This window comes from Neolamprologus multifasciatus, chromosome 2 (assembly GCF_963576455.1).
Source record: "Neolamprologus multifasciatus chromosome 2, fNeoMul1.2, whole genome shotgun sequence".
Classification (NCBI taxonomy): domain Eukaryota; kingdom Metazoa; phylum Chordata; class Actinopteri; order Cichliformes; family Cichlidae; genus Neolamprologus; species Neolamprologus multifasciatus.
In genome coordinates, this window is record NC_140440.1 from 30,685,264 (window position 1) to 30,710,823 (window position 25,560).

A 25,560-nucleotide genomic window follows, 5' to 3' on the forward strand; every position below is an offset into this window, starting at 1 on the left:
AAACAAGAAGTTGCCAGAGCACTTCCACAGTCAAGATCTTAACAACAGAAATGCATGTTTACAATGTGTTCATTTTCTTTTGTTATATAACAAAAAAATTGAAAAAAAATGTAAACTTAAAAAAATGATGAAAAGAAAAAAACTTGAAAACAAATCAAGTGAATCACAGAATTTTAGTGAGCGTTTAATCCCATAATCAGGTCTGCAAATTGAAATATCCTCATTCATTAAGGAATTCCCAGAAAAAAAATTGGAAATTTTTCAGAGGTTTGTGATCCAAATTTGGATTTAATAAATAAATAACATGTTTATCACATTTTCAAAGACCCACCATTGTCCACTCTGACCACATATTCAATATTGATAATTTAATATTGAAGATTTCTGTTGAGTCCACCCAGACACACGTCTCATGTCTGTATAATAGTACACATTGAGTGAGAGAGAACAAACATAGCTACATCACAGAAAGCCTTCACAAACTGTTAATTCATTTATACATGACTCAAAGCATAACAAGCCGGTGTCTCTGATCTCAAATACCTATGTCATGACCTGGATCCAAGGCCGTGACAAAACAGAAACGGGCACTGGTGGACGATAAATTTAACCCTTTATCGTGATAACATAAAGCAAACAAAAAAAATAGCACATGTTTAGCAGAAGTATCACCTGCATGTGTAAATGTGGGCATTTAAACGTGGTGAAATGTAGGGTGTTGTGGAGGATATATTCCAAAACCCCAAAAAACAACAGAGGAACATACAAATGCATGTGGGTGAGGAAGGAGAGCTTAGTTGGATTGGCTTTAGTCTTCTTGAATCCTCAGACTAGGTGCACGAAATCAGATGATTATATCAGCCTAGCTTATTATGTACCTTCAGGAACACAAGGGGAGACTTATTAGCCACATCACCACACACTAGTTAGGCAGGGGCTGTCGCAGCTTGTTTGTCTGCATGGTTGGACTTTACATTTGAGGTGGTTCAGTCTCCTGTGTCAATTTACCAATTTATGGGAGAACTTCATATGCTGACACAAAGTCACGATCAGAGAGCAGAGAAAGGATCAATCTAAGCAGTGGTATGAAAACTGTGCGGACACACTGAATAATAGAAATGTCAAAATTAACTTGTGCATTATTGTTTTTGTCCACCCTGCTTCAGACATGAACAGTCGCACCCGCTTTAAGGAGGTCAAAGGTCTATCAAACATACACACAAAAAAAGCTGAGATATAAATAAAGTCTTTCATCCTTGATGCTACAGTTTTCAGAAGTGCAGAAGCAAAACAGCATTTTTTTTTCTCTTTTACATAACCATCTGTCGTCAACAATTTTCAACTCTTCTGAACTGCTTCTTCTGGAAAAAGCAGAGTGACTCTTTGTTTGTATTACAAAAATGTGCAGGGCATGAGACTACATAGCAGTATGACACGGAGTCCAAATCTGACATATTTTTCATTAAACTCTGACTTAAAAGCTGTCGTGCTAAATATGCTGACATTCAGGAGACGCACAAGTTGTATACGTTCGCATGAAAAACAGTCCGTCTAAATTATCCTCTTGCATGCAACCCTGACCACACTGAGGCAGATCTGACATATCCCAACGCCACCCCCGAATTTCCATCTGGAACAGATGTTCTTTTTTTGTTGTATTGCATAACACTGGTAATCCAACACAAGCTCGTCTCTGGGACCGCCTGGGTTCAAGCAGTCTAAGGATTACTTCCACACCTAAGGTTATTCCCAGGCTTTTAATATTAAAATGAACTCCAAGGGAAGGAGTGTGGAATCACTGATGTTTTGATTTGGACTAGTTTTCTTCCTTTCGTTAGAAATTCCGGTGGAAGCCTAAAAAAGATTTTGAAATGTGGTCAATAAATAAAAGAACCAGAACATGTTCTACAAGTAGACTGGTGAGATTATTACCTTCAAGAGATTAATGTTTGACATACAGTATTTTTTATGACAAAATATGATTTATTATAAGGGTTAGATCTCTATGGATTTGATGCAGTGAGGTAATACAAAAATCTTCATGGTTAATTTGCCCTAATTTTCCTAAATGAACACATTATTCCCAGAACATAGTGTTTCTAAACCTTATGGTAAATGAAGCCAAAGGTGTAATCAACTTCAGGCTTTTTTCAGCTCCTGCACTCTTTGGTATGTTGACTCCACGGACTCTGCCAAATATAGTTTTTCCTCTACAGAGCACCGGCCATTAGCACAAGTGTGGTTAAATTATGGCACCACTTCCTGCTGTAGTGGATCCATCAGCCTCTTTTGACTGAAATGCACAGGGATTCATATTTGCATGGATCTGATTCTAATTTTCTTGTATAAAAGAAGTCAATAGACACCGGTCTCCAAACTCCTTTTTACATAGCATAAATGCCCTCCGAGTCAATAAACTGCACCTCCCTCCAGTTACCGATTAAATGAAGAATGCATGTCAGACATATTGATCAGGACCCTCCACCTCACATAAAATCGGTTGTCGTGACACAAAACACCTGGAAAGACCAGAGTCTCTTGTTTATAAGGAAGCACTGGTAACAATGCCGTGTTCACAACAGTGAAATCTGATCCGTGATGATGGTTGCGGGCCAGAGACACGTCTCCTCATTTCAACTATGCAAGTCTAGTTTGCGTACCAGGGAAGCCACAACATGTGTAGCTGCACACAAGCTGCTGTGACTGGCTGCCAGTCCGTCTGACGGAAAATGCTTCTAGGACAAACTGTTTTTTCACTCTGCCAGATTCCAATCTGCAAGCAACCTAACTATTATTACTTCGCTGTCATTAGCGGTCGTGCTGGTTTTGACTTTGGAAAAATAAAGAGTGAGTAATAAGTTACTTTCTCAAATTGTCAATGGGTAAAAAAAACTCCGACTCTGAGCAGCCATAAATAGCAAACACAAGCTTGTGCTGTAGTACCCCAGAGATCCGCGCATTTCACAATTTCACAAATCGCATGCTGTTCGTCAGACTTCGTAAACACATACAGGGCACGCAGAATTCAATAGAAAATCAATGTATTCAGATACTGAGATGAAGAGGCTACAACTTCCAGGAAAGCCATGCTAGTTTGAACAGAAGTTGAAGGGTTGTTTACTCTGAAACTCAGATGAACGGGTTTCACAGCTGTTCAACTTTTGCCCCTGAAAATAAAGTCTACTGCTGCAGCTACTGAGTTTTTCCTCCCAGTTTCAGATTTCTCCATTACAGAGTATGCAGCTTCACATCACGTACATTAAGGAAATCCATTTTAAAGATAGCCATTATTGAAAGTATCCCACTCTTATTACTAATATTCAGCAATAAAAGCATGTGATGGCACCACATGACGTTTTAGTGATGGGATGATATTCTTAGTACTAACACTACCAGCTCTACTTAAAAGCTACAGACACTATATAGTATGAATCGAAGGGCAGACTTAATTTAGAAAAAAGAAAAAGAGCGACAATGTCAGCTTATTTTATAATGTAAACAAGGTTTATTGCAAATGTGCAGTCGTATCCAAACATCTAGTGAACAACTCTTTTGAGGATACATTACAGCAACAATACAGTCAACTTTTACAAAACAAATACAAAGGTCAGCTCTAGTTACGACGAAGACTTCTCCCTGTGAAGTTTTGCACATGGTCCTGGTTTGCTCAGCGTCTGCTGTTGTGTGGAAAACATAACGAGTCTTTGGTAGCTAGAAAACAACAACAACAACAACAGCAGCAGCAACTGAGGACAGTGTGAGAATGCGTTCCTCTCTTTCTTTACAGGCACTGTTGTCATGCCATTGTTTTCGAGTTGGCATCTGAGCAGGTAAACAGGCCCGACGCTGGACGACGCTGCTACAGTCAGGAGTGCATCTGCAGCGAGAAATGCAGGTGTCTGCTTGCAAGTAAGCGATACTATGTTAATCTCAGGACTTTTAAACTCTATGTACATTGTAGTTATTCCGTCAAGAGTTAGGAAAACAGATATGCACCATATATTACAAAAAAAAAGAAACGTTTGAAGAAAAAAACACAATGTTCCTACTTTACAAACGACTGATTTTTGTTCCAAAATCAAAAACAAAAACAGAGCAGGATTAATTTTCCCCCATAAGCAGCAAGCCCCAACTGCAGGCAATACAAAATTACACTTTTTGAATAATTAACAGTATACTGATCGGTTCACCAGCTCTAAAAACATTAATCTGTACTGACCTCTACCTCTGTTGCCCAGCTTATTCTGTTAATTATTGGTGTTATGCTCGGATGTACACAAACACATCAGCAATACGTTGTCGGTACAGGTAAAGTCTTTGTTATGTGGCTGAAATGTACTGCTGCAAGGCTTTTGAGACAGATCCACGCAATGGGGCGCCTCTCACTGAGACCTGGAGGGCCGTCTCAGATGGGTTTCCTGTGAGTAATGGAAGAGCAAACTCTCCACACCTTTCCAAGTCAAGCACCTGCAGGGCCAGCCCGATCAACACCTTCTCACCTATTGGGAAGGGTTAGGCTAGGCAGGGAAAGCCGCCCTCTGTCAGCAAGTTCTCGACTGTGTCTAGTCAGAACCTTCTCGCTACTCTTAACACTTTCGTCTACATTAGAGGGAACATGACAAAAAGCTGGACGGTATCAGAGGACGGGCCTGACATGGCACCGGTCAGAGCGTCTTCAGTTCTGGTCTGTGCTTATCAGTGTCAACAGTTCGTTTGTGTCCCATCGATCATTTAAAGCCCAGATGCTTCACCTTCATTGTTCTGAAGAGATCTCTGTGGCAGCGATTTAATGACGCTTTCATTCAAATGGAGGTCCATAATTGGAAAGAGACAGTGGCTCTGCCCGCCCCAAGGCAGAGCCACTTATACAGCAGAACCAGTGCTGTGGTTGCAGGTCTGCTGCTGCTGTTCCGGAGTGCCCTGGATGTTCTGATTGTCCAGGGGTAACAGCACATCCGTCGGGATGCGCGACTGGAACTTCTCCAGCTGCTCTGGACTGGCTAGGTTCTTCAGCAGGTAGTTCTCTCTCTCCAGCTGGTTGTTCTTCTCAGCCAGCTCCTTGATCTGTTCCTTGAGGATCTCCACCTCCTCACGCACTGCATACATCAGGTGGTTCTTGACAAGGTCCTGTCATAGCAAAAGAAGAGAGATTGAGTTTAGGTACGTAAAACAGAGCAACTGTTACGGCCTGCGAGGCTGGTTTGATTGCTTGCACAGCCTAAAAGAAGGACTGGGTTTGCCAGCCAGGTTTTTCCATTAGAGGATATCTGCTACTATATTTTACCCCTAGTCTCACATGTACCTCTTGTGATCTAGCAGGCACAATAAAGTTCACATGTTACTTAACTCAAAAGTGCACATTCCTGCACGTTTACTACTTTGCACGTCAATAAAGCGTGCAGCAGCGTGTGCTACGGTCACATTGCAGGGACTTCCTAGAGACTTCACAGAGAGCTGATTTTACATAACTGTATTTTGGGCGGTCGTTGATTATAACTGTTCTGATGTATGAATTAACCTTTAGTAAAGAAATATAGCAAAATCTCGCAGTTTTAAGGTCTGGGAGGGAAAATATCTACTGTGATACACAATTAACATGTTAACTTTCTGGTTATTATCACTTTGAAGGAAACGGCTATGCTACTTGTGCACTGCATGCATGTGTAATGCATCTCGGTGTAGTGGCTGGTGTGTTATTAGCTTACCATGGCCTGCTCGATTTTGTTGTCAATGGCCACAACGCTAGCACCAGAGGCACTGCAAAAGAGATGAAATAGAGCCCATTAATTAACATTCTGCAACTTAAAACTCTTTAAGTCACCTCGTATTCCACAAAAGAAAAACATGTCGCTCCAATTCTGGGAATTCCCAGGGCTACTAAGGTGAAACAGAAAGCATTCCAAACGGAAATTAAAACCGTTTGCTCCGCTTGTATCTTGGCTACTTTTGCCAAGCATAAACTACACGTTAATTGCTTTTGGAGTCAGATTAGGGTTTTATTTAGGTTTCAGTGTAACCTTGTATGTGGCAGCCAGCTAGCGATAAGGCAAATAGGGCAGAACAGATATCAGTTCAAAGTCCACAAAGGCAGCAGAGAGAAACACAGCTCAGCAGAAAGCATTTGGGAACTCTAACATCAGAAATCAAGCGCATAAATTTGTTTTGAACCACCAGGAAAGCATTCAGTATTGAAGCATAATGACGAAATAAAAGAAAAAAGAACAAAACAGACGAATAGTTTGGTAAAACCTCACACATTAATAAGAAAAAAAGAACCGTATTCAAGTATTTGATGACCATATCGCAAAGATAATTACCTGTTGTCAAGTTTGACCGAAACAACGTCTCCTCCGAGTAAAGAGGAGAAGAAAGAGATGGAGAAGTTATGCAACTGGTAGACGGCAACCTCCATTGGTGTTTTAGCGAACATCTCCGTGCTCATGTTGAGTACCAGACTCGTTTGGATAATATTTCTCGCCACGTTTGCGGCTGGTTGATCAGCTAAATAGGGATCCGGGTTTGTTTCGTCTTTAGCAACGATGCACTAACTCGCTTCGGGCTAAGCGCAGTGCTGTGTCGGGTTTGTTAGCTTCGCGGATTTTTACAAGCGACTGTCTGATGCTATTTCTGCCACCGGCCAGTATTTGAACGACTGCCGTCCTGACGTCACATGACGCGTGCATAAATTAGTCAAATAAGCTGAGAAGGAGGGGTGAAGGGAGGGGGGCAGTTTTTTTCTTTTTGGTGCCTTCCAGTGTCAAGAGAAAAAAACAAGAACAGTGTGAAATTGATAAACAGCCACGACCTCAGCATTTTTGTTGTTTTTTTTTTTTTGACATAATAGTTAAACCATGGGTCACGTAGTGATCATTCAATACATTGATGATAAGATTGGCTGTAGCATTGATTATGTGTTTGGTCTTCATTTAACTACTTTTTATGTTTTTCCCTCTGCAGGTTCAGTATAATCAGGATAAGTATGATGCAATGACTTGCATCAGAACTAATAAAAATCCCAAATACTAAAGTGATGCATTCATTTGCATCCTTCCTTTTATCTGTTTTATCAGATCATTAACATGGCTATATGATAATTATTGTATATATATATATATATATATATGGTATATAATACTTGTATCACGTATATAAGCAATCATAACCCTTTAAAATTAAAGAAATATAAGCTTGATGTGGGTCTTGAATCACTTCTCTTCAGTAAACATTTTTGATAGTTTAGCCGTGCACCAGTTAAAGCAAAGCAGTCACGATAAACAATTAGGTTTCATTACCCTTTTAGTAAACAGTTACTACTCGAGCTTAAACGTCAGCATTTGAAGGCAGCGTCAGCTCTGCCCCGCTGCTGAACTTCTCGTGAGCCTCTGCGAACCCACAGACCGAAATCCGCAAAGCTGCAACAAGTAGTACAAAACAAACATCTGAACACGTTAGCCTGCACTGTTACTCGTTCTTGTAGCAAATTTAAACCCTCGATTGATGTAAATAAAGCCAATAAGTTTTTCCTTATACTGTCATGTGGCTAATTTATTAAACTGACTTGTTTAACAAGTGATTTTTTAATGTGACATCTCAGGAAGATTGTTTTTTTTTTTTCTTTCTTTCTTTTTATCGTGTTACATGTCAGTACTGACAGTGTTACCGCTTTGAGGGGTCCTGAAAATCGCTATATAAATGCAATCCATTATTATTATTATTATTATTATTATGTAAAAGAAAAAAAACCCTCACATTTTGTTCCCATGACCGGTTGATGATACTGTGGAGTTTTTCACAGTATATGCTCTAACGGAATGTCCTGCACCATCCACACATACCTTATGCACATGTATGGGTACTTTTCCGTCCTATCCACCGGTAAATTTCCAATCAGTCTATGTCTGAACTCTACCGGACTCTAGTGGTGAAAATGTAGACTACAGTGCACTTGGGCAACAAAATTAATTAGGGGGAATCTGGTGTTTCCTTGGGAATTTTCCGTACACCCCTTCAGACATTTCCAGGTCGTTTTTCCAGTTCTGGAAATTCTGAAATGGCATTCTATATTTATAGTTAAGGATTTTGGTCCTACTTGTTCATATGGTATATGCCTACCACATAATTTCTTGTTCCTTTTAGTTTTTATCACACTACAGTCCATTGTATCAGCCAATAAACAACATACTGCAGGATATTTAAGGGGTGATCTGTACCTCTATAGCAGAGGTGGGCAATTCATTTTTCCAAGGGGCTCACTGGGAAACTGGGATTGTTGTGGAGGGCCGTACCAACAAGCTTTTAAAGTGATAAAATTAATACTGAGCAAAATTGAGTTCAGCTTATTAGTACTGCCCTCCACAACAGTCCCAGTTTCTCATGTGGCCCCCTTGGGAAAGTTAATTGACCACCCCTGCGTAGTTACATCAAGCATCAACAACCTCTTACTGGAGTACATCAATTTGCAACGCTCTCTAAGCGAGACCTTTTCGAACGGGCATGTTACCACATGAAGCTCAAATGCATCCACACAAAGCATAAAATAATAAGTCATTTGTCACATAGGATAACTACAAAGGATACAGAGAGAGAACACCTGCTGTCATCCCATTTTTCCCATCGCATTACCCACTGCTATTATTGCGTAATAGACCTTGTTTTCGCTGCAGGTTTTAATAGCTTTAATGTAATTTCCCGGCACTTCTCAGCTGTCACATTATGTTCCATTTTGTTGTTGCAATTATCTGATTCAATACTGATAATAAGCCAATTACAATTTTATTAAAGAGTCTCTGTATAACAGTTCTTCTACCGGCACATCAACTTGTGGAATATTCAACCATGGATAACTTTTATGCAAATTCCCTGCTGAGGGGGGCCAACTCTATTAAATTTGGCTCATTCTTAATCCACATCCTTTCAGTCATATCTTTCAAAAGGATATTAGGTCTATTTAAATAAGGACAGAAAAAAAATTAGGATGTTATCTGAATAAAATAATTCAATTATGAGTCCAAAGATATTTTTTGCATGATCACACATGCCTAAAGACCGTGGACCTGCATTTAAAATATTAAATAATCCCAGACCTCTAACTTTTTTTAACTTTAAAAACCTTTTTCCTTCTCTTTTTTTTGAAAGAGGAGAAAAAGGAGTTGTGTTACATAACAAAACAATTAAAGTGGAAGGGCTGACTTCTGGTTGGACTAACAAGGCTTAGCAGAAAGCACATTGACTGGGTATTAGGGCCCATCGTGCCTGTCGTCTCAGATTTCGTGCTGCGACAGTTCAGCTGCCAGGTTTAATATCCAGCCTGCTTCGAGCAATGAGAGACAGGTGAATTACCCTGCCCAGCAGTGATAGTCCCATTTTGGACGAAGGAGTCACAGCGAATGTCTTCAGCTGAGATGCACAGATAGGACCTACACAGTGGGAAGCCTTCCAGCACAGTATAACCAATGAACCGCATTAGGTAAGATGATCACAGTGTAAACTGAGTCTCCTGCTTTTCCTACTACAGAAGCTTTAGAATCGCTCTGATACAAATTTAAGTGATGGAAAATAGTGATTAAATTCCTCCTTTTAAGAGGAATACAGATTTTTCCTGCCTTTTCAAAAAATAAATACCCTCGTGTTTCTGTGGAACACCTAATGCCTAACCATTTCGGCGTGTGCCCAATTCACTGAGTCATTTTGGAGCTAGGCGATGGTCCACAGTTTCCATCAGATGTCTCCTGCGCAAGAGCCAACTCCATTATATAATACCATGATTCATCTGTACTGATGGCTTTAAAAGAATAAGGCCGTCACATAATACCAGCCTTCCAGCTTTTTGCTATGAACAGCATTTTGGGAGTTGTACTTTTTCCCCATCAAATTGAAGCTATTCATAATACTGCAGAGAAAATATATACAGAAGCAAAAAATCTTTTTGGGCCAATTAGGAATGCATAGCGTGGATAAGAGTGTGGCCCGGCAATACTCGTGCATGCCAAAGGTTGCAGCCAGAGGCTATCTCAGAGGAAGCTGGCAGTGTGGGCAACAAGAACAGCTACAAACAATGAATACTGAATTCACACTGAACTCATTCATACACTAGGACACCCAGAGGCAGTCGTTATTATCTCATCACCTCAGACTCTTGAGCCATGAATAACAATAGGGCGCATGGCCTTGGTCTTTCTCATGAGATGTTTCAATAAATTCATGCCCTGGTATTGAATGTAACATTTCTTTATGTGATATATTGTGCATGCAGAGAGTGATGACAGGATTGACACTGCTATCCAAGGACTGGTAGTGATATCACTTTTCCCGCGTTCAGTGCCGCGAGCACAAAAATCCATTTTTCAAAGTCACCACGAGCAACAGTCCAAAATAACACCCCAAACGAACGTGTTACTCTTATAAGCTCCATAAGTACATCTGATAATGAGCCTGAAGCTGCAGCATTTTCTTCTAGTGCTGTTTCTCACCACATGAGCAGATTGAACATTATGAAAACTCTAACGGCAATCATTTCATTTAAGGATTGTAACTGCTGTCGTTTTGTGAAAATACTGCAATGACAACTCTATATCATTTCGATGTTGACAAGCTGCCAGCCTCCGCCGCTCGTCTTCTCTTTAACCGCCTTTGGCGTGCGCATCTGTCACCGACACATGTTACTGTCGAGCCTGGCGAATGTCCCCATACCACAAGCAAGACAAATTCTCCTACTGTCCTCGGCCGCCCCCACTTACCGCCGATCCGGCCTCTTGAACAGACTCGGTGAGTAAGGGGGCGAGTAGCTCATAGGTCTCTCGGGAAAGTTGAAGTGCTGGTAGTGACAGCAGAATCTCTGGGATGGTTCGGCCAGCCGGAGGGCGCACACCGACCTAGGTGAGGGTGGCCGTGCCCCAAGAGGGGCAACTTCAGCAGGACGCGTCTTAGACTGTCCCATTCTGGCTTCCAAATGAAGAGGCTGTTCAAGAGTCGAAAGCCCTTTTAGTGTTAGCTCACTGTTCTGCTGTTGTTTGCTCTCAGCAGCTGTTTTCTCAGAGCACAAAGAGACAATTGAGGTCTGGCGAAACCTCTGGATATGCAGCCATAGCTGTGAGTGCCATGCTCAGGCTGACACTCGTATGATGCGTCTCCAATCTGGCTGAACACAATGGCCTCAGAGTTACAATGAAAATGCCAGTTTGCTGAAATGGCGCCAGTGGTTTCATCTCTAAATCGCTGGAGTGCCTCTTTGAGGCAAACAAAGCAAAAGGTATTTCTCTGACTGCACCTGAAGGGAACAATCATCATGCCTGTCTCCTTACCTCATGTAATCGGCCGTAATAAGTGCAATAAAAATATCATCGGGCCATTCTCCCATGATGTGAAACAATCTTGTTAATGTAATGAACCTTTACATCACAAAACAAGTTTTTTGGACACCTCATTACACAACTCTTTATGATTTGCATATAACTTAGCTCGGCTGCCTCTTATGCAACATGCCTTATGCTGTACTTGAGTTAAAAAATCCCAAAGTACTTTTAATTGCTGGGTTTGTCAACTGCAGTACGCTTTCATTGTCATCAAAGGGTGTAAATGTTTGAAGAGCTACTGCTGTTGTTAAAGGTGTAACACCAAAATGAACCCACGCTTTGCATAACTAATCGCAAGTTTCTTTCTAATTTGACAGCTCCATGTAAGTGTCTCGCATGTCTGTCTCCATTTAATCCAGTCTGTTGACAAGGCACTTGATAGTCTGTAGACTGTGTACACAGACGAGTGTGGTTTTACACAACAGGACAGTATGTGAAACCAGTTCTTCAAGCAAATCTCCAGTGCATATGTAGGGCTAGACAGAAAGCTTCATCCATCTTCATCCAGAAATGGGAGTCTGCGGCACATTTTAAGGGAATAAAATATAAAGGCAATAAGCTTTTAGTCAGCACTGATAATCTGGTCAGTTAATTTTACCACATTGCTTGGAAATTAACAAATTGCCATCTATATTTCCTTGTAGCGGAGGAATTTCAGGTTAACTCAGTTCACAGTGTCAAACAATCACAGATCTCTATCAGCATTCAGGGTTGTTTGTCTTGGACAGCTTTCCTCCAGATCTGTTTACTTTACTGTACAGAGCAGTTCATGTTAAATCTGTAATATTTAATTACTGTGTATTCTGCAAAGTCACGCAAGGAAACCTGCTTGCCTACAGTTTTACAAGGTCACATTTGTGCAGCTCAGGGCATTTTTGTCCTGTAAGGTATGGATTACGTATCCCACGTAATGCAGTGTTTACTTTTTATGTAACCCCCTGACATATTTCTGAATTTGCCTGCAGTAAGCAAGAAGATGACAGTGCGCCAACCAGTTTTTGAGCCCCTTGCTTTTGTTTTTCCGCCACACCAAAGGTGCCCTGTAATTACATGTCTCGGGAAAGTAATCTTCCTACCGACCAGACAGTCGATCATGTTACAACATGTGGTGTTAAGTAACTTTAAGAAATTTGAATAACTGTGTTTCCCCGAGTCTTAAAAGAAATGAACAGAATAAGAATAAGCTTTGGGGAAAAAAATGTAAATATGACTTTTGCTGTCGTATAATTTCAGAAGAGCAGTGATGATGTAAATCCTAGATTGATTTTCAGCGAAACAGAAAGAGGAAAAAAGGAAGAAATTACACACCTGGGATATAAATATCAGCCACCAGCTGCTGTATTAAGCAGGTTTACTAAATTACAGGCAAAAAAATGCCAACTTTAAGGGGATTACTTATCTACATTAAAGGCTTTAATTGTGGTCATCATAGTATAAAGAAGAAACATTTCTTCGCTTGTTTTTTAAAAGCCCAATCTGACTAAATCAGAAGCTACAACAAACAGGTGTGTGTGCGTCCGTGAACATGTGTAGTCCTCGCCATCTGTAGGGAACTGTACCTATCTGATTAGTCCCTTGATAGAGAACCTCCTTTGCTTTATAACAGCTGTCTGGGTGCTAACCTGTGTTCATTATCATTAAAAAGACAAGACAAGGACTACTGGCTTAATGCAGTTTCCCACGGCAACATAAAGGTCCGTTTGAATGGTTTGCTTACCAGAAATTGTTATCATATTTCATTTTGGCCTATACATAATTATATTCAGTTCATTTACAGTAGCTTTCACCGTAACTAATAGAAGAACAGGCACTATTGTAGGAAATGGTGATGTGCAGTATATTGCAGTTAACAAGCGTGGGGACTTTGGAGCATCTGGCACCAGAATGCAACTCAGCAGAAGTCAGACAGCTTCAGGCCATAATGTAAAGATTTACCTTGTATTCTAACGAGCAACATGTTCCGGCTAAATTTACTGTGAAAATACTGAAGTAGAGCGGAGGCCCAGAGGACTGTGTTAAGGGAATATCACAGGTGAAACCCTGTCAGGCAACATTCATATCCCAGCCCCAAATCTTCCCCCCACAAAAGAAATAACAGTATGTTCGAGTCAGTAGCCCTTAGAATTCCCATCTGTGTTTTAGTGCGTTTACACTGACATTGGCAGAGGAGAACACGCGCACACACATGCACACACACCACATTGTTCACTCTGAAAGATGGCAAACTCTCTGACTAATATGGATGCAGTTTAGTGATCTCTCAAAATGCTACAGGGGTGCAAACTGGAAAGGAACTATGGGTTTACCCAATGCTTTATTCTGTTCTGTTGATAATGGAAACATTTAAAATTAAAAATATGTATCCGAGACAGATTAAAAAAACAACAACATTAAAATGCTCATAAAACATTCTGTGTTTACTCGAAAGTATGTACGGTGACATTTAAAGACTGGATCTAGTGGATGACACTTCGCATGGCTGGATCACATCCCAGAACAAAGGGTTGCAGAGTTCACTGCCATCAATCTAACTATGGAATGCTGACATTGGACTAGATATGGGCACAGGCCTCACTGAAATCCACTGCAGTCTGGTGGATCTGCAGCAAAGTTGACTGTTACACACATTCATCCGTTGATGCTAAATGATAGTATCAGGTTTAACTTGTCAGGAGTTGGTTGGTTTTACTGTAAACCCTATCAGCAACTAGAACATTAGTAAGCAATTAGAAATGTGATTTTAGCACAGGATGTTCATCATAATCATGGCTGTCACTGGCAAGCATACAGTATAAGTAAATACAGTTAGAGCTATAAATGTTTGGCTAATGTCACTTTTTTTTAATTATATCTCTGTACACTAGCATAGTGAATTTTAAATCAAAGCTAAGATCTGACTGAAGTGCAGACTTTCAGATTTAATTCATAGGTTTTGTGAAAAAGTAGTTTATTAACACTTTATTACTCATAATCATTTTTATCAATAGTCCCCAATTCCCAGATGTTCAAAATTAGTTGAACAAACTAGCATCATGCTAAATTTAAGTACTGTGTTTAATACTTAGAACAAAATTATCGTAGTTAAAGACAGCCCGTGGGCTCTGTCAGGTATTCAATAGAAACCACTTTCATCCACTCCTTGTTTGTCGGTCTTTCTATTTTCACTTTTAACTTTAAAAACTGAAAAGCATGATCTAATGGGCAGAGATCAGGTGACTGACCTGGCCACCGAAGAATATCCCATTTCTTTGCCTTGAGAAACTCTCGGGTTGGTTTTGCATTATGATTTGAGTCGTGCACTGTCTGATCAGTTATAGAGCAACTGAGTGAATGTGAGCAGAGAGACTACGCCCGTACATTTCAGAATTCATCCTGCTGCTTTAGTGATCCAGTTCCACTGCCAGCCATACATGCCTATGCCACACAGATGATGCATTGATGTGTCACGTCATGAGCTTGTTTCTATCCTTCTCCATTGTTTTATCTTCCCATTGAACTGATACAAGTTCATTTTGGTTTCATGTGTCCATCCTCTTTGCAGACCTGTGAAGACTCTCAGAGGTTTTCTGGAAAGGTTCTTCCCGGCTTTCCTGTACTTGAGTGTAACTAGTGGTCATGAAATATCAAGGGAAGGGGCCTCACCTGGCCATGAAACTAGCTGTCAGTCAACTGTCCAATTACTTTCTCCGAGTCAATGGAAATAGGAAATTCTTTGTAAAAATGTCTGTAATTCGTGAATGTTTTTCTTCTACCCTTTCAGTTAAAGCTGAAAATCCACTTCAGTCACATTTTGACTGGTTTGAAATTTACTGTGATGGTGTAAAGAGGCAAAATTACATAAAATAATTTTATTCTTTTTATTCTTTATGGACTAGAATAATGAGCAGTCTGCCGTTTTTTAACAATAAGGAAAAGATGAACATCCTTTTCTTTTTACCTCACTTTCACATGCATGTTTTATAGTATCATTATTCTTTTCATCTTCTTCAAACTATTCCTCATATTCATGTTACGACCTTTCGTTTTATATATATTCTTTCTTGTGATTTCTCCATTTTTCCATCTTCATCGCTTTCCAGCTGAGGCTGAGCTAGCTGAGCTTGCAGCTGTGTGACCCGAGTCACCAACAACTGGGACAACACTGGAGGGAGCTTAGGCCTCATTGAGCCATCCTCTGGTGTGTGTTTATGTGTTTGCTTGTGTTTTGCTTGCCTGTGTGTATGCTGATGAATCCAGTTGGTCACACGTTTGCATACGTGCATACTCGCGCGCGCATGGCCTTGTCAGCACGATCTGGATTTAACTGGATGATGGACACCCTGCTAACTCTCACTGTCAGTGTCATCCAAACACTGAATCGTTCCCACAGACTCCAGCAGGCTTCTCCGCTGAGCATTAAAGCTAATCCTTTGTCACCTGCGACACGACGATGGAGCAATGACAAAGTTCCCACGGATAATTTGAAACAAGTCATTCCCGGTCATTATGACAGAAAAGCACATTTGCAGCTTTAACACAAACGAGCATCAAACAAACCGCCTCAAGTCTTTCAAAAGAACTCGAAAGAATTCTAAACCTTTTATGTTGCCTCAGTTACTTCATGTTCTGAGGTGTCTCTTACATCTGTTATTCAGCTATTATTCATTTTTTAAATTCTTTTAAGCTACTAAATACAGACATTTGTTGTCTTTTGAAAGAAAATATCAGATGAATCATCACTCATTTCTTGGTAAAATTACTTTGAATCTAAGACATGGGTGTTTTCTCCTAAGTTCCTACCATTAGCCTGAGGAGGTTCCATCGCAACCTGCTACACCGATCTCTACAAGCCCAACAACCTATATCATTTTCCTTTAACAAGACCACATGAATGACTCAGATCATACAAAACGCTGTATATCAAAACAAAGATGATAGAATAATGTGTAATTTATCTGCTGTGGGTGAGATGTGCAGTTTACCCAAGACTTTAAATCACCTTAAAGGCAAAATAGTTTTTTCAGCGTGTAAAAGAATATCATTATTAAAGCTGCTGCTTAAGCGCACATACTGTTCCTGGAACAAACACCTACACATACACACGCAGGCTACTTTACACTACTGTAAGTGTTCCAACCAGAAATAGTAACGCAAACAGAAACAGGGCGAGGACCGCTTCTCATTTGTAATGAATACAGGCCTTTAATGTTCCCCTCAGGGATCTTACCCGGTATTTGTGTTATAGCTTGAGGCAATGCTATTGAAAACTCTGACTGATTGCTACAGACTTGGAATCGGTGGAGCAGCTGCATGAAATTAGGCTTGTTTATATGTAAATAAGTCCATAAATATACCCAATCTTTAAAGTTGCATTAAAGGCATTTACTGAGGAAAGCCACATTGACTTTTTTCTCAAAGGGAAAGCTGATACAAGTGCAGCTGTGAAGGGAACTCATGTATATTCAACACCTAATTTGATTCCCCCCCCATTCCGAATAGTATCACCAAACCATTTAACGTTGAAGCCAAGAAATCCACAGGGATATTCAGTCTGTGCAGGCTCACAGAGGTATGGCGTGGATCAAATGTGGGAGAGAAGCGCTGAAGGGTGAGAGGACACTGTGTACACAATATTTCCTCAGCCTGTCTGCATGGTGAGAGTCCCATGGACGGCCTGAGACAGACGAGGACAAGGCCAGATGTGCTGGCCACCGTTGTACTTCAAAGAAAATACTTTTGCAGTTGAGTAGAAGCCTTATCTTCTTCAGAAGAAAAGCTGAAATATATATATATCCTGATGAAAGTTAATGGGGAAGTCTGTTTAATCAACAGAGAGATCCTAATCTAAGTATTTAAACTAACACATGGATGAGTAACGGGGTACTATCATGTTAAAACACTCTGTTGATGTTTTACTGATAGTGTATCAATTCTAAAAGGAAGCATCTTTTTGGTAAGTGCTGGTGTGAGAATGCATGTATTTGTATGTATATTTACATGAAAAGTATTGAAAATGGATCATAGCTTTGAGCATGTTGGCATCTTTGCAAAAAAGATATAAGTTTTTTTTGTTATTCTAGGCTCTGTGAATATCCAATCATCACACCCTGTATTTGTTGTATTTATAGTTTGTCATTGTGTATTTATTATATTTATGGTGTAAGTCTGCCTTAGCTATGGAGATGCCATTAGGACCACTCATTAAGACTTCAGTTGAACTTGTGCTTAAAGTTTTGTACAGCATATGAAGCCTAAATCTTCAAATGTGGCACCAGTGAAAGGGAGGTTAGATAGGCCTTTGATAGATGTCAGCATCCCATCATTTAATTATTGTTTACATTTTGAAGGCAAATCAAATTCTGAGACAACAACACTTGTTTTTTTTCTCAGTTCAGCAGAATTTATATTGTAGCACAAGAGCACTTATTTCAGGATGTGACTCAGCCAGGGGAAGGATCTACATCCACTCTGTTGTGCAATCCAGATTTATTGGGAACACAGTGATATGCTGGCACTGTGCTGCGATTGGCTGAAATGTTGTTTGTGAGTTTAAAGGAACCCCAGCCTATCCTGCCCTCAAAGAGCCAAAATGCCTGCCCTGAGATGTAAGTCTTCTAAACTTCACTGTCAGCCTGTGCGAGTGTTTTTGTTTTTATTATTTGGATCGCAGTCCATTTGTAGACGTGTAGGAGAGTTGGGAATAATGAAACAGATAAGAACTTGACTTGACAGGATATGCGGTGACATTGATTAATTAAAATAAACGCAACGTGATGTGATATCTTATCGCACATTAACAACAAAATGATATGAACCAGAAAAACATAAACAGTGTTACAACATGTTGCATTGACAGAGTTTAGGGGTTTTTCCATTCGCGTGGAAATGAGGAAATTTGTCTTTTTATAGTTCTTATTAAAAGAAAAACCTCTTAGTAACTGCTCAGTTTGCATTCTGACAGCAGTTTTCTTTTATTTGTTGTCATCTTTTTATTGTATGTGGAAATGGTTGCCATAAAGAGCTTGAAACCAATCAATTCCATCTTCGATTTTTACCCACACAAAGATTCTTTTTAAATAACCTTACAGCAGGTTCACGATGTCTTTAAAGAGAAAAAACAGGAAATATGTCCACTTAAGTGGCTCTTGAACTTGAAGCCAGTCACAGTATGCAAGACAAATTGTCTATCTGCAGTGTCATTTTCCCCGTTTCCAAGCTGCATTTAAGAGCGTAAACATGATTTGCCATCCCAGTCATTGTATCAAGACGCAGGTAAACAATCTAGGACAAACTGGCCGCCTCCAGCGTGTACCAAAGGGTTCCAAAGTTCACTTATGAAACTGGAGAACACTCTGTTCTGCACGCACGCACCACACAGGTACTGCCACTAGTCATACTTCTGCGCATGTGAAGGTGTGCATTCAAGCATGGATGCCGATAACGCTAAAAGATCCCTACATATGTATGCATGCAAGAAGGACAAAAGTGCATCAAGATAGAAAAGCAGACCTACGCAGAAATCAATGTGCACATGCATAAAAAAACACGGGGTCACTAACGAATGCCAACAAAGCTAAGACACACACACAGACAGACAGAAAAGCATGCCTGCGTACTAGACACTGTCGCTGTCTGAACATGCAGATTTATAGAGTTTGGCATACAACTTCTTTCACTTTTAAGGCACCAGAAAGAAAAGACCTTTAATAATTGGGAACCTTTCATAAGACCGAGGGTTTTCACTGAATGTTGTTGAGTGATTAACAATTGGATTTTAAATGCTCAAAGTTCAGGTCTAGGAAAAGTGGCAGTCCAATCTGTGGTTTTATTCACTGCTATCAGTGACTTTAGAAAACTTTTTTAATAGTGCACAACAACCGAACATGCAAGACAGTGATTGCTATGCTTGTGATCTTTTGCAACGAACGCTGACGCTGACGTAAAGTCTTTAATCAGATCTGGCCTATCGACAAGGAGAAGTGCGTAAGAGTCCTTTATTGTTTTGAAGATGGACAGATTTGCAGACATAAGCAATGTTTGGGAGCCAGTAGAAGCTGTCACCTTATCTTGACAGCTCACATCACAGAGTTCAAGCGCTGATGTACGAGGCTTCCCACCAGAATGGCAGTGGCTCAACTTTGTGCAGATGCAGCAAGGTTGAGGGAAACACAAAGCAGAATAAAGCATGTGCATTGTAATTCAGGGATGCCATTTCTCTGTGCGGCAGAAGGTATTCAGAAAGAACTGAGGCAGATCACAGGGAAGACTGCTAGAGGTGAGTGAGGTCAAACACTCAGGTACCGCATTCCAGCAAAGCATACTGTTCCAGGGCTGTCTTTAGCCTCGGTCCTGCAACAACTGAAAAGCTTGCTGCTGGAACGATATGTGAGCTCTGAGTTCAGCTTTGTTGTTGCAAACAATTACAGCACACAAAGCCAGGTGTGTCCTAAGATCTTTTCAAAAGACCTCTAGGTATCTCACAATATTTATTGACTACAGACATTCAGTACGTCCATCTAAATATGCTGAGCAATATTTAAAATATATAGTTAAAATTCAAAATGGCAAAATCAGATCGTGCTGACATTTGTTATTAGTTTAATAATCATAAAGAAGTAAATAGTTGCGTTCCCTTTTTCAGCACCTGTCAGTCTTTACGGTAAATCCACACTTTAGACAAACAGAAAACCAGCGTCAGTAAAAACCAAATATGATATTTTTGAGGAACTGTTTCAGGAATTTGCAGAAATGAAACAAAATCCTGTATTCCGCAGGTTCCCATGATAACTCCTGACCTACATACCCGTGCACACTCACAGTCACACCATTAACACTGGTTTCCAGCCTGTGTGACTGATTGTTTTCTTCACACTCCTTTAATGACTGCGGTGTTCTCACAAAGACTCTAATTACATTCTGACCACAAAGGCGGGAGCACGTGCCTGCGAGGTATCTGCACACCTTTACGATGCAAAAGCACCTCAACAAGCCAAAAACGTTATTTCAGAGACACGTACATATAAAAGCAACTTGCCAGAATGTGATTAATTTAGTAGTGTAATTTTTGTGTCTTGTCTGCCACCTTGTGCACAGTCCTTTGTCGTGCCGTCTGTGTCTTTAGGCTCTTTGTGTCTGTCTCGCTCCTCCTCTTTTCTTCCTCTCTGCCTGCACTGCACACCTCCTCTAACAGCTATTGTTATTCCTGTCCTTTCATACAGTCTCAGAGCAGTAAATCCTATTGACTGGTATGATTTGGGACGGCCTAACCCTGACTCCGTCTTGAGATAATTATCCTGTCTCTGACCTGTCTAGTCATATTCGTGTTGTCTGGTACGCAGTCACCTTTTTTTGACACAGGTGTTTCCGTGAGAGGATAAGACAGCGCATTACATAAAGTATATGTAACCGTGACCTGCATATGGACAAACAATGGGAGGGGTTAGGGTGAAAGAGCATCTGCCCTGTGCTCAGTGAGCTTAGATATTTGTGTTGACTTTGCAAGTGTACCATGTCTGGCCTGTGTTCCTGAATAAAGGTGAACACACAAGTGATGCCGCCCAGTCACGTCCTTTCACGCTGTTGTTAAAAACATAAAGCAAATCTGCCGAAAGGGTGAAAGCATTCAGCAACCTATAGATGTTTTTTAGACTAGAACCCCCCAGAAATGAAACACAAAAATACATGAATGAGCCTGTATCATAATTTACTTCAAAAATCCAAAATATAATTGAAGGACCGATTTACATTTGCAGGATTTGCTCAAAAAGGAAACCGAAGCGACAGAATCTTAGCTGTAATATGTTCTGCTGCTTTAATATTTTATACCCTTTCAGCTCAAAACGAATGCATAACAGACACAGGAACTGGTCTGATGACAAGAACTCAGGGTATCACCTTTCATCAGAGCGCAGTGCACCAGTTATTATTTGTCTGCGCTCTGCCGTCTGGGGACAGGACTTTGCTTTCTATTATAGGCAAAGCACAAAGCTACCAAACACCAAAACAGGAAAATGTAAAAATGAGGAAGAGAGGAGGAGAAAGAGGGAAAGGGCTTTCACAACTGTTAGGCAGTGTTTCCTCTGATAGGAGGCTTTGGCTGTACTCCCAGTTCTTTAGGTAAACTGTCAAATAACAGGGTTACCTTGAGAGGAGCGCACTAGTTTTGTTTGGAAGAGATGTCGTGAGAAAGTGCGTTAAAATGACAAAGGAATGACGTCTAGGCAGATAAAAAAAACAACAACTTTTAACTCAGTTGTTCAACCTAGGAAAACACTGCCGCAAATGTAAACCTTAAATTGTAAATGTGCAAAATTATAGTCAATACCAAATATTAAGTAGATTAGGGATGCACCGATACCGATACTGGTATCGGGTATCGGGGCCGATACTGTAAAATGTGTGTGTAGTCATACTCGTAAAAGTTAACCGATACCATGAACCGATACCAACTTATCAGAGGGTGGCTTGTCATTTCTGTTGTAGTTTTTTAGATTGGCCACTAGGGGGCCAATTATTATTTTATTTATTATTTATTTTATAATAATTATTTTGTTTGTTTGTTTACAATATGGACACTCTGCAATAATTTAAAAGTTTAATTTATTCGCAAATCTAATTTGTATTTATTTTATTCCAAACAGAAGTGTTTATTTATTATTCTGAAAGCTCAAGACAGTGCCAATAGTTCAGTGATATTTTGTAAAATTACAATGTGGACACTCTGCAATAATTTAACAGAAGTGCTTATTTTTCACTTGAAATTTTTTTGTGGTCATTTTTATTAAGATTTTATTTTTTATCGGCAGGGAATATGATAAAACCTGTCTTCCAATTAATTGCATTTGTGTGTGTGTGTGTGTGTGTGTGGTAGAAGTATCATTTTTTGTACTCTGTATCGGCAAGTACTCAGATCCAAGTATCGGTATCGTATCGGTTTGAAAAAATTGGTATCGTTGCATCCCTAAAGTAGATATACTAAACAAGACATGTATGGCCGTGTACAAATGATGATTCAGTAGGATGTGCAGGAGTAACAGTGCATACATTTGCAAAACTTGTTAGCCTCTTATCACGGGATCAAGACGATAAGAACGATCTAAGTCTTTAATCTGTCCTGCTGCACGTCTCAATGTGTCTGTGAAAACAGGTGCCATGGACTGTTTAACCCATCACTCCAGGCTAACACTTTTTCGAGCCATTTTCCATCTAGTTAATACCACTGTGGCATCAGATAATGTGGAGACTTGTTTAAAATATGAATCTGACTTCAACGGTGGCAGCGATGAAAAGAAAACAAAAGTGATGAAACTAAGATGTTAAGCCACGGGCATGAATACCGGTAAGAGTTTGCTTTCACACTGAAAGGACGAGTGTGGAGAAATATATAATTAAGTGAACTGCAAAAATCAATTCAGTGGTGGCACTGGGGTTTGCTATTTTATTACACAAATTTTAAAACGAGGATTCCCAAAAGATGAACTTGGGAGGAATTCAAATTGCTTGCTCCCTATTGACCATCCAATTTGAACCAGTGGATTTGTTCCCAACTGTTTCACTGAAATGCAAATGCTTGTTAAGATGCCAACTTGAGAGGGAAATAAAAGACATGCCCCGGGAGAGGTGCTTACTAAGGCTCTTTTCAGTGTGATGGCCTAGATATTATTGCCTCTTAATATTGCAAGAAAAACAAAACACTCGAGAGACAAGCACTGCCTGAGCTGAATCTGATATCTCCTCCTAGAGAGCACATTTGAATATGAATAGGTGGAAGTATCTTTCTTTTCTTTCAGTTGTGTTCTTGTTTTTATTATATATATGTTCTCCCCTTGCTGCCTGTCAAAGAATAACAGTGAGGGGCTTTGTGTTTTATCAGGGTGTATCTCTGAATTTCTCAGTGATACAAGCTACAATAACATCCTTTCCCTTCAGAGGGCTAGCGCATTGGTTCATGAACAAAAAAACCCTGGAAGTACAGCGAAACCACTCATTAAAACTACTAAATGAATCTGGAAAAAATAGATCAATTACAAGCTGATGATTCTTGTGACAAATTGATGGAAAACACATGGGCTGGCCAACATTTTCACACTGTTGTTTGTTCTTTTATTGCATAATTTTCAGGGGATCCACCTGCAGTATAGTGATTAAGAAAAACGAAACTTTAACTTTCACTTCATGGAAAAATACTGTGGTGACAAGATGAGATAACTCATTTGTTGGCTGTTATAGATAATGGGCATTCTGATACATGCAGGGGCATGGTCTTGGCTAATAATCGCTTGATGTGCAAAGAAGAGTGCTTTAAACAGTTTGGGTTTGGGTAAACATGAATTGAGGACGTTGCTGTCTTTTCTGTCTGCAGTTCAGCATCTTACTTTGCTAGGTAACATGATGACATCATAATATATTATGCATAGCAAAGGTACTGTTATTAAATTAAAATTATATTTTTGTAGGTGCTGCAGGTGCATGAATGCTACAAATTGTTAATTTTAGTTCAATGGAAGGTGATTGCTAGGCAACCTGATGGCATCATAATATATAATATAGATGTGAACTGCCAGGGGACTAAGAGACCTTTGTGCCAGTTTGGTAGCTCAACTACTAATCATGTAGGAGGATTTTGCAGGCAACACAATATATTTGCTGTATTATAGTAATATGCTCACGCTAAATCTCACAGCTTCCATTTAACAGCTATTTTTAAAGGTATACTTAAACCAGGAGTTCTAAAAAAAACATCCAATGGAAATATGAAAGACTTGTAAGAGCTTCTTGTATGTATATGGTGTCCCTGCTATGAACTGGCATGTGAGTACCCAGCAGCAAAGTAAATGCTAGACTATGCTAAGCAAGCCAAGGATGATGGATCAATAAAAACATGAAGGTCAGACTGAGCAAACGTGTGGAAGTGAGAGATGGAAAAAGACACATGACACTATCATTCCTAACCAACTCCTGCAGTATATATTAGATATATGTATAACAATTATTCAGGCAGGCCACTGAGTCACGCTCAGTTGAAATTGCTGATTTTCTTCATTTTAATGTCAGCTGATGTTTATTCTATGCAGTCAGTTGGAAAATACAACAAAGGATACACAAGATCCTTTAGTCTTTAGCGTCATCAGAGGTTATCAGAGGGTTGCTGGGATGTCTGTGTGCCTTTTTGGAGCACAGTTGCTGAACAGTCCTGGTGCCATTTCGGAACCCTGCATTTCATGCTATGCATCACTTAATGAGTGCATACATGTTGTAACTGATGCCTGCTAAGGTTTAGACAAGGGTTTTGCTGCTGCTGCTTTCACTTCCTCTGGTTATCCACGTCTGCAAATGCAACTGGACTTGTGTGTGTGCGCACTGGACCCTTTTAGACTTGCTTTGCTTAACCCACGGCTGTGACTTGACACGTGAGAAGGAAGATTGAGCAAACCGTCAGTTTTCCTGTTTGGCTCAAGCATTTTCACAGCAAAGAACATTGATTTTCACGCAAGAAAACCTCCTGACCCTCACCAACTTCCACACTGTAGGCTCACAAGTAAGGTCGTGACCTTAAGTATTTCTCTCTCCATCAAATACGGTGCAGGTTCCACTTCCCCTGACATGACACCTTGCATTCTGGATGGAAATAAATAAGTCTTTGTACAGACTGCAGGCCCCTGAAAGACTTGCGTCAGGGATACGGATGGCAGTCTGGATGGAATCTGAGTGTGTGTGGCGTGCACTAGCACATGAAAATGAGAGATAATTGCAAGGGCCAGATGAAGAAAGGGTAGAGAGGACAAACTTTTTCATTCATTAACGTTTCTTCCAGTCCCACGCTGTTTTTCTTAAGTCAGGGTTCAATCGCTCTGCTTACGAGACAGCTACAGTACATGTTTTCCAGAAAACAGCTGAAAACATGTACATGTGCTGTTTAGCCTAATCCCAGATTGTGTAAACAACACGGCATGCAAACATAATGATGAGTCTGTGACCTACTGGTCTCCATGACTCCATACTGGAAGGAATGCAGAAAGAATTCATTTAATGTCACTGGTGCTAAATGCCCCTTGTGATGGCACAGTAATATGACAGGGGAAGGAGGAACAGGGCTAAGTTAGATACAACCGGTCCAAACTGCTCTTATGTTACAACTGCCTCATTTAAAGCACCGTGGCACAAAGAAAAAGAAAAGAGGTCTTGGACAGGATGCATCTTGTTACTGTAGCTCATTTGGGACTCACTCTCA

At 40.2% G+C, this 25,560-nt stretch overlaps 1 protein-coding gene across 1 annotated transcript in view; it reads right to left on the reverse strand.

Annotated features, from left to right (window-relative positions):
• Positions 1 to 3,482: 3,482 nt before the first annotated feature.
• Positions 3,483 to 25,560, reverse strand: part of tsc22d3 (TSC22 domain family, member 3) — a 33,523-nt gene continuing 11,445 nt past the window's right edge. The window contains exons 2-3 of the mRNA XM_085176400.1: positions 5,706 to 5,757; positions 3,483 to 5,127 (exon numbers count right to left, since the gene is read on the reverse strand). Of these exons, the coding sequence (XP_085032526.1) occupies positions 4,864 to 5,127; positions 5,706 to 5,757 (316 nt within the window). The 3' untranslated portion in view covers positions 3,483 to 4,863. The remainder of the gene's footprint in view (positions 5,128 to 5,705; positions 5,758 to 25,560) is intronic.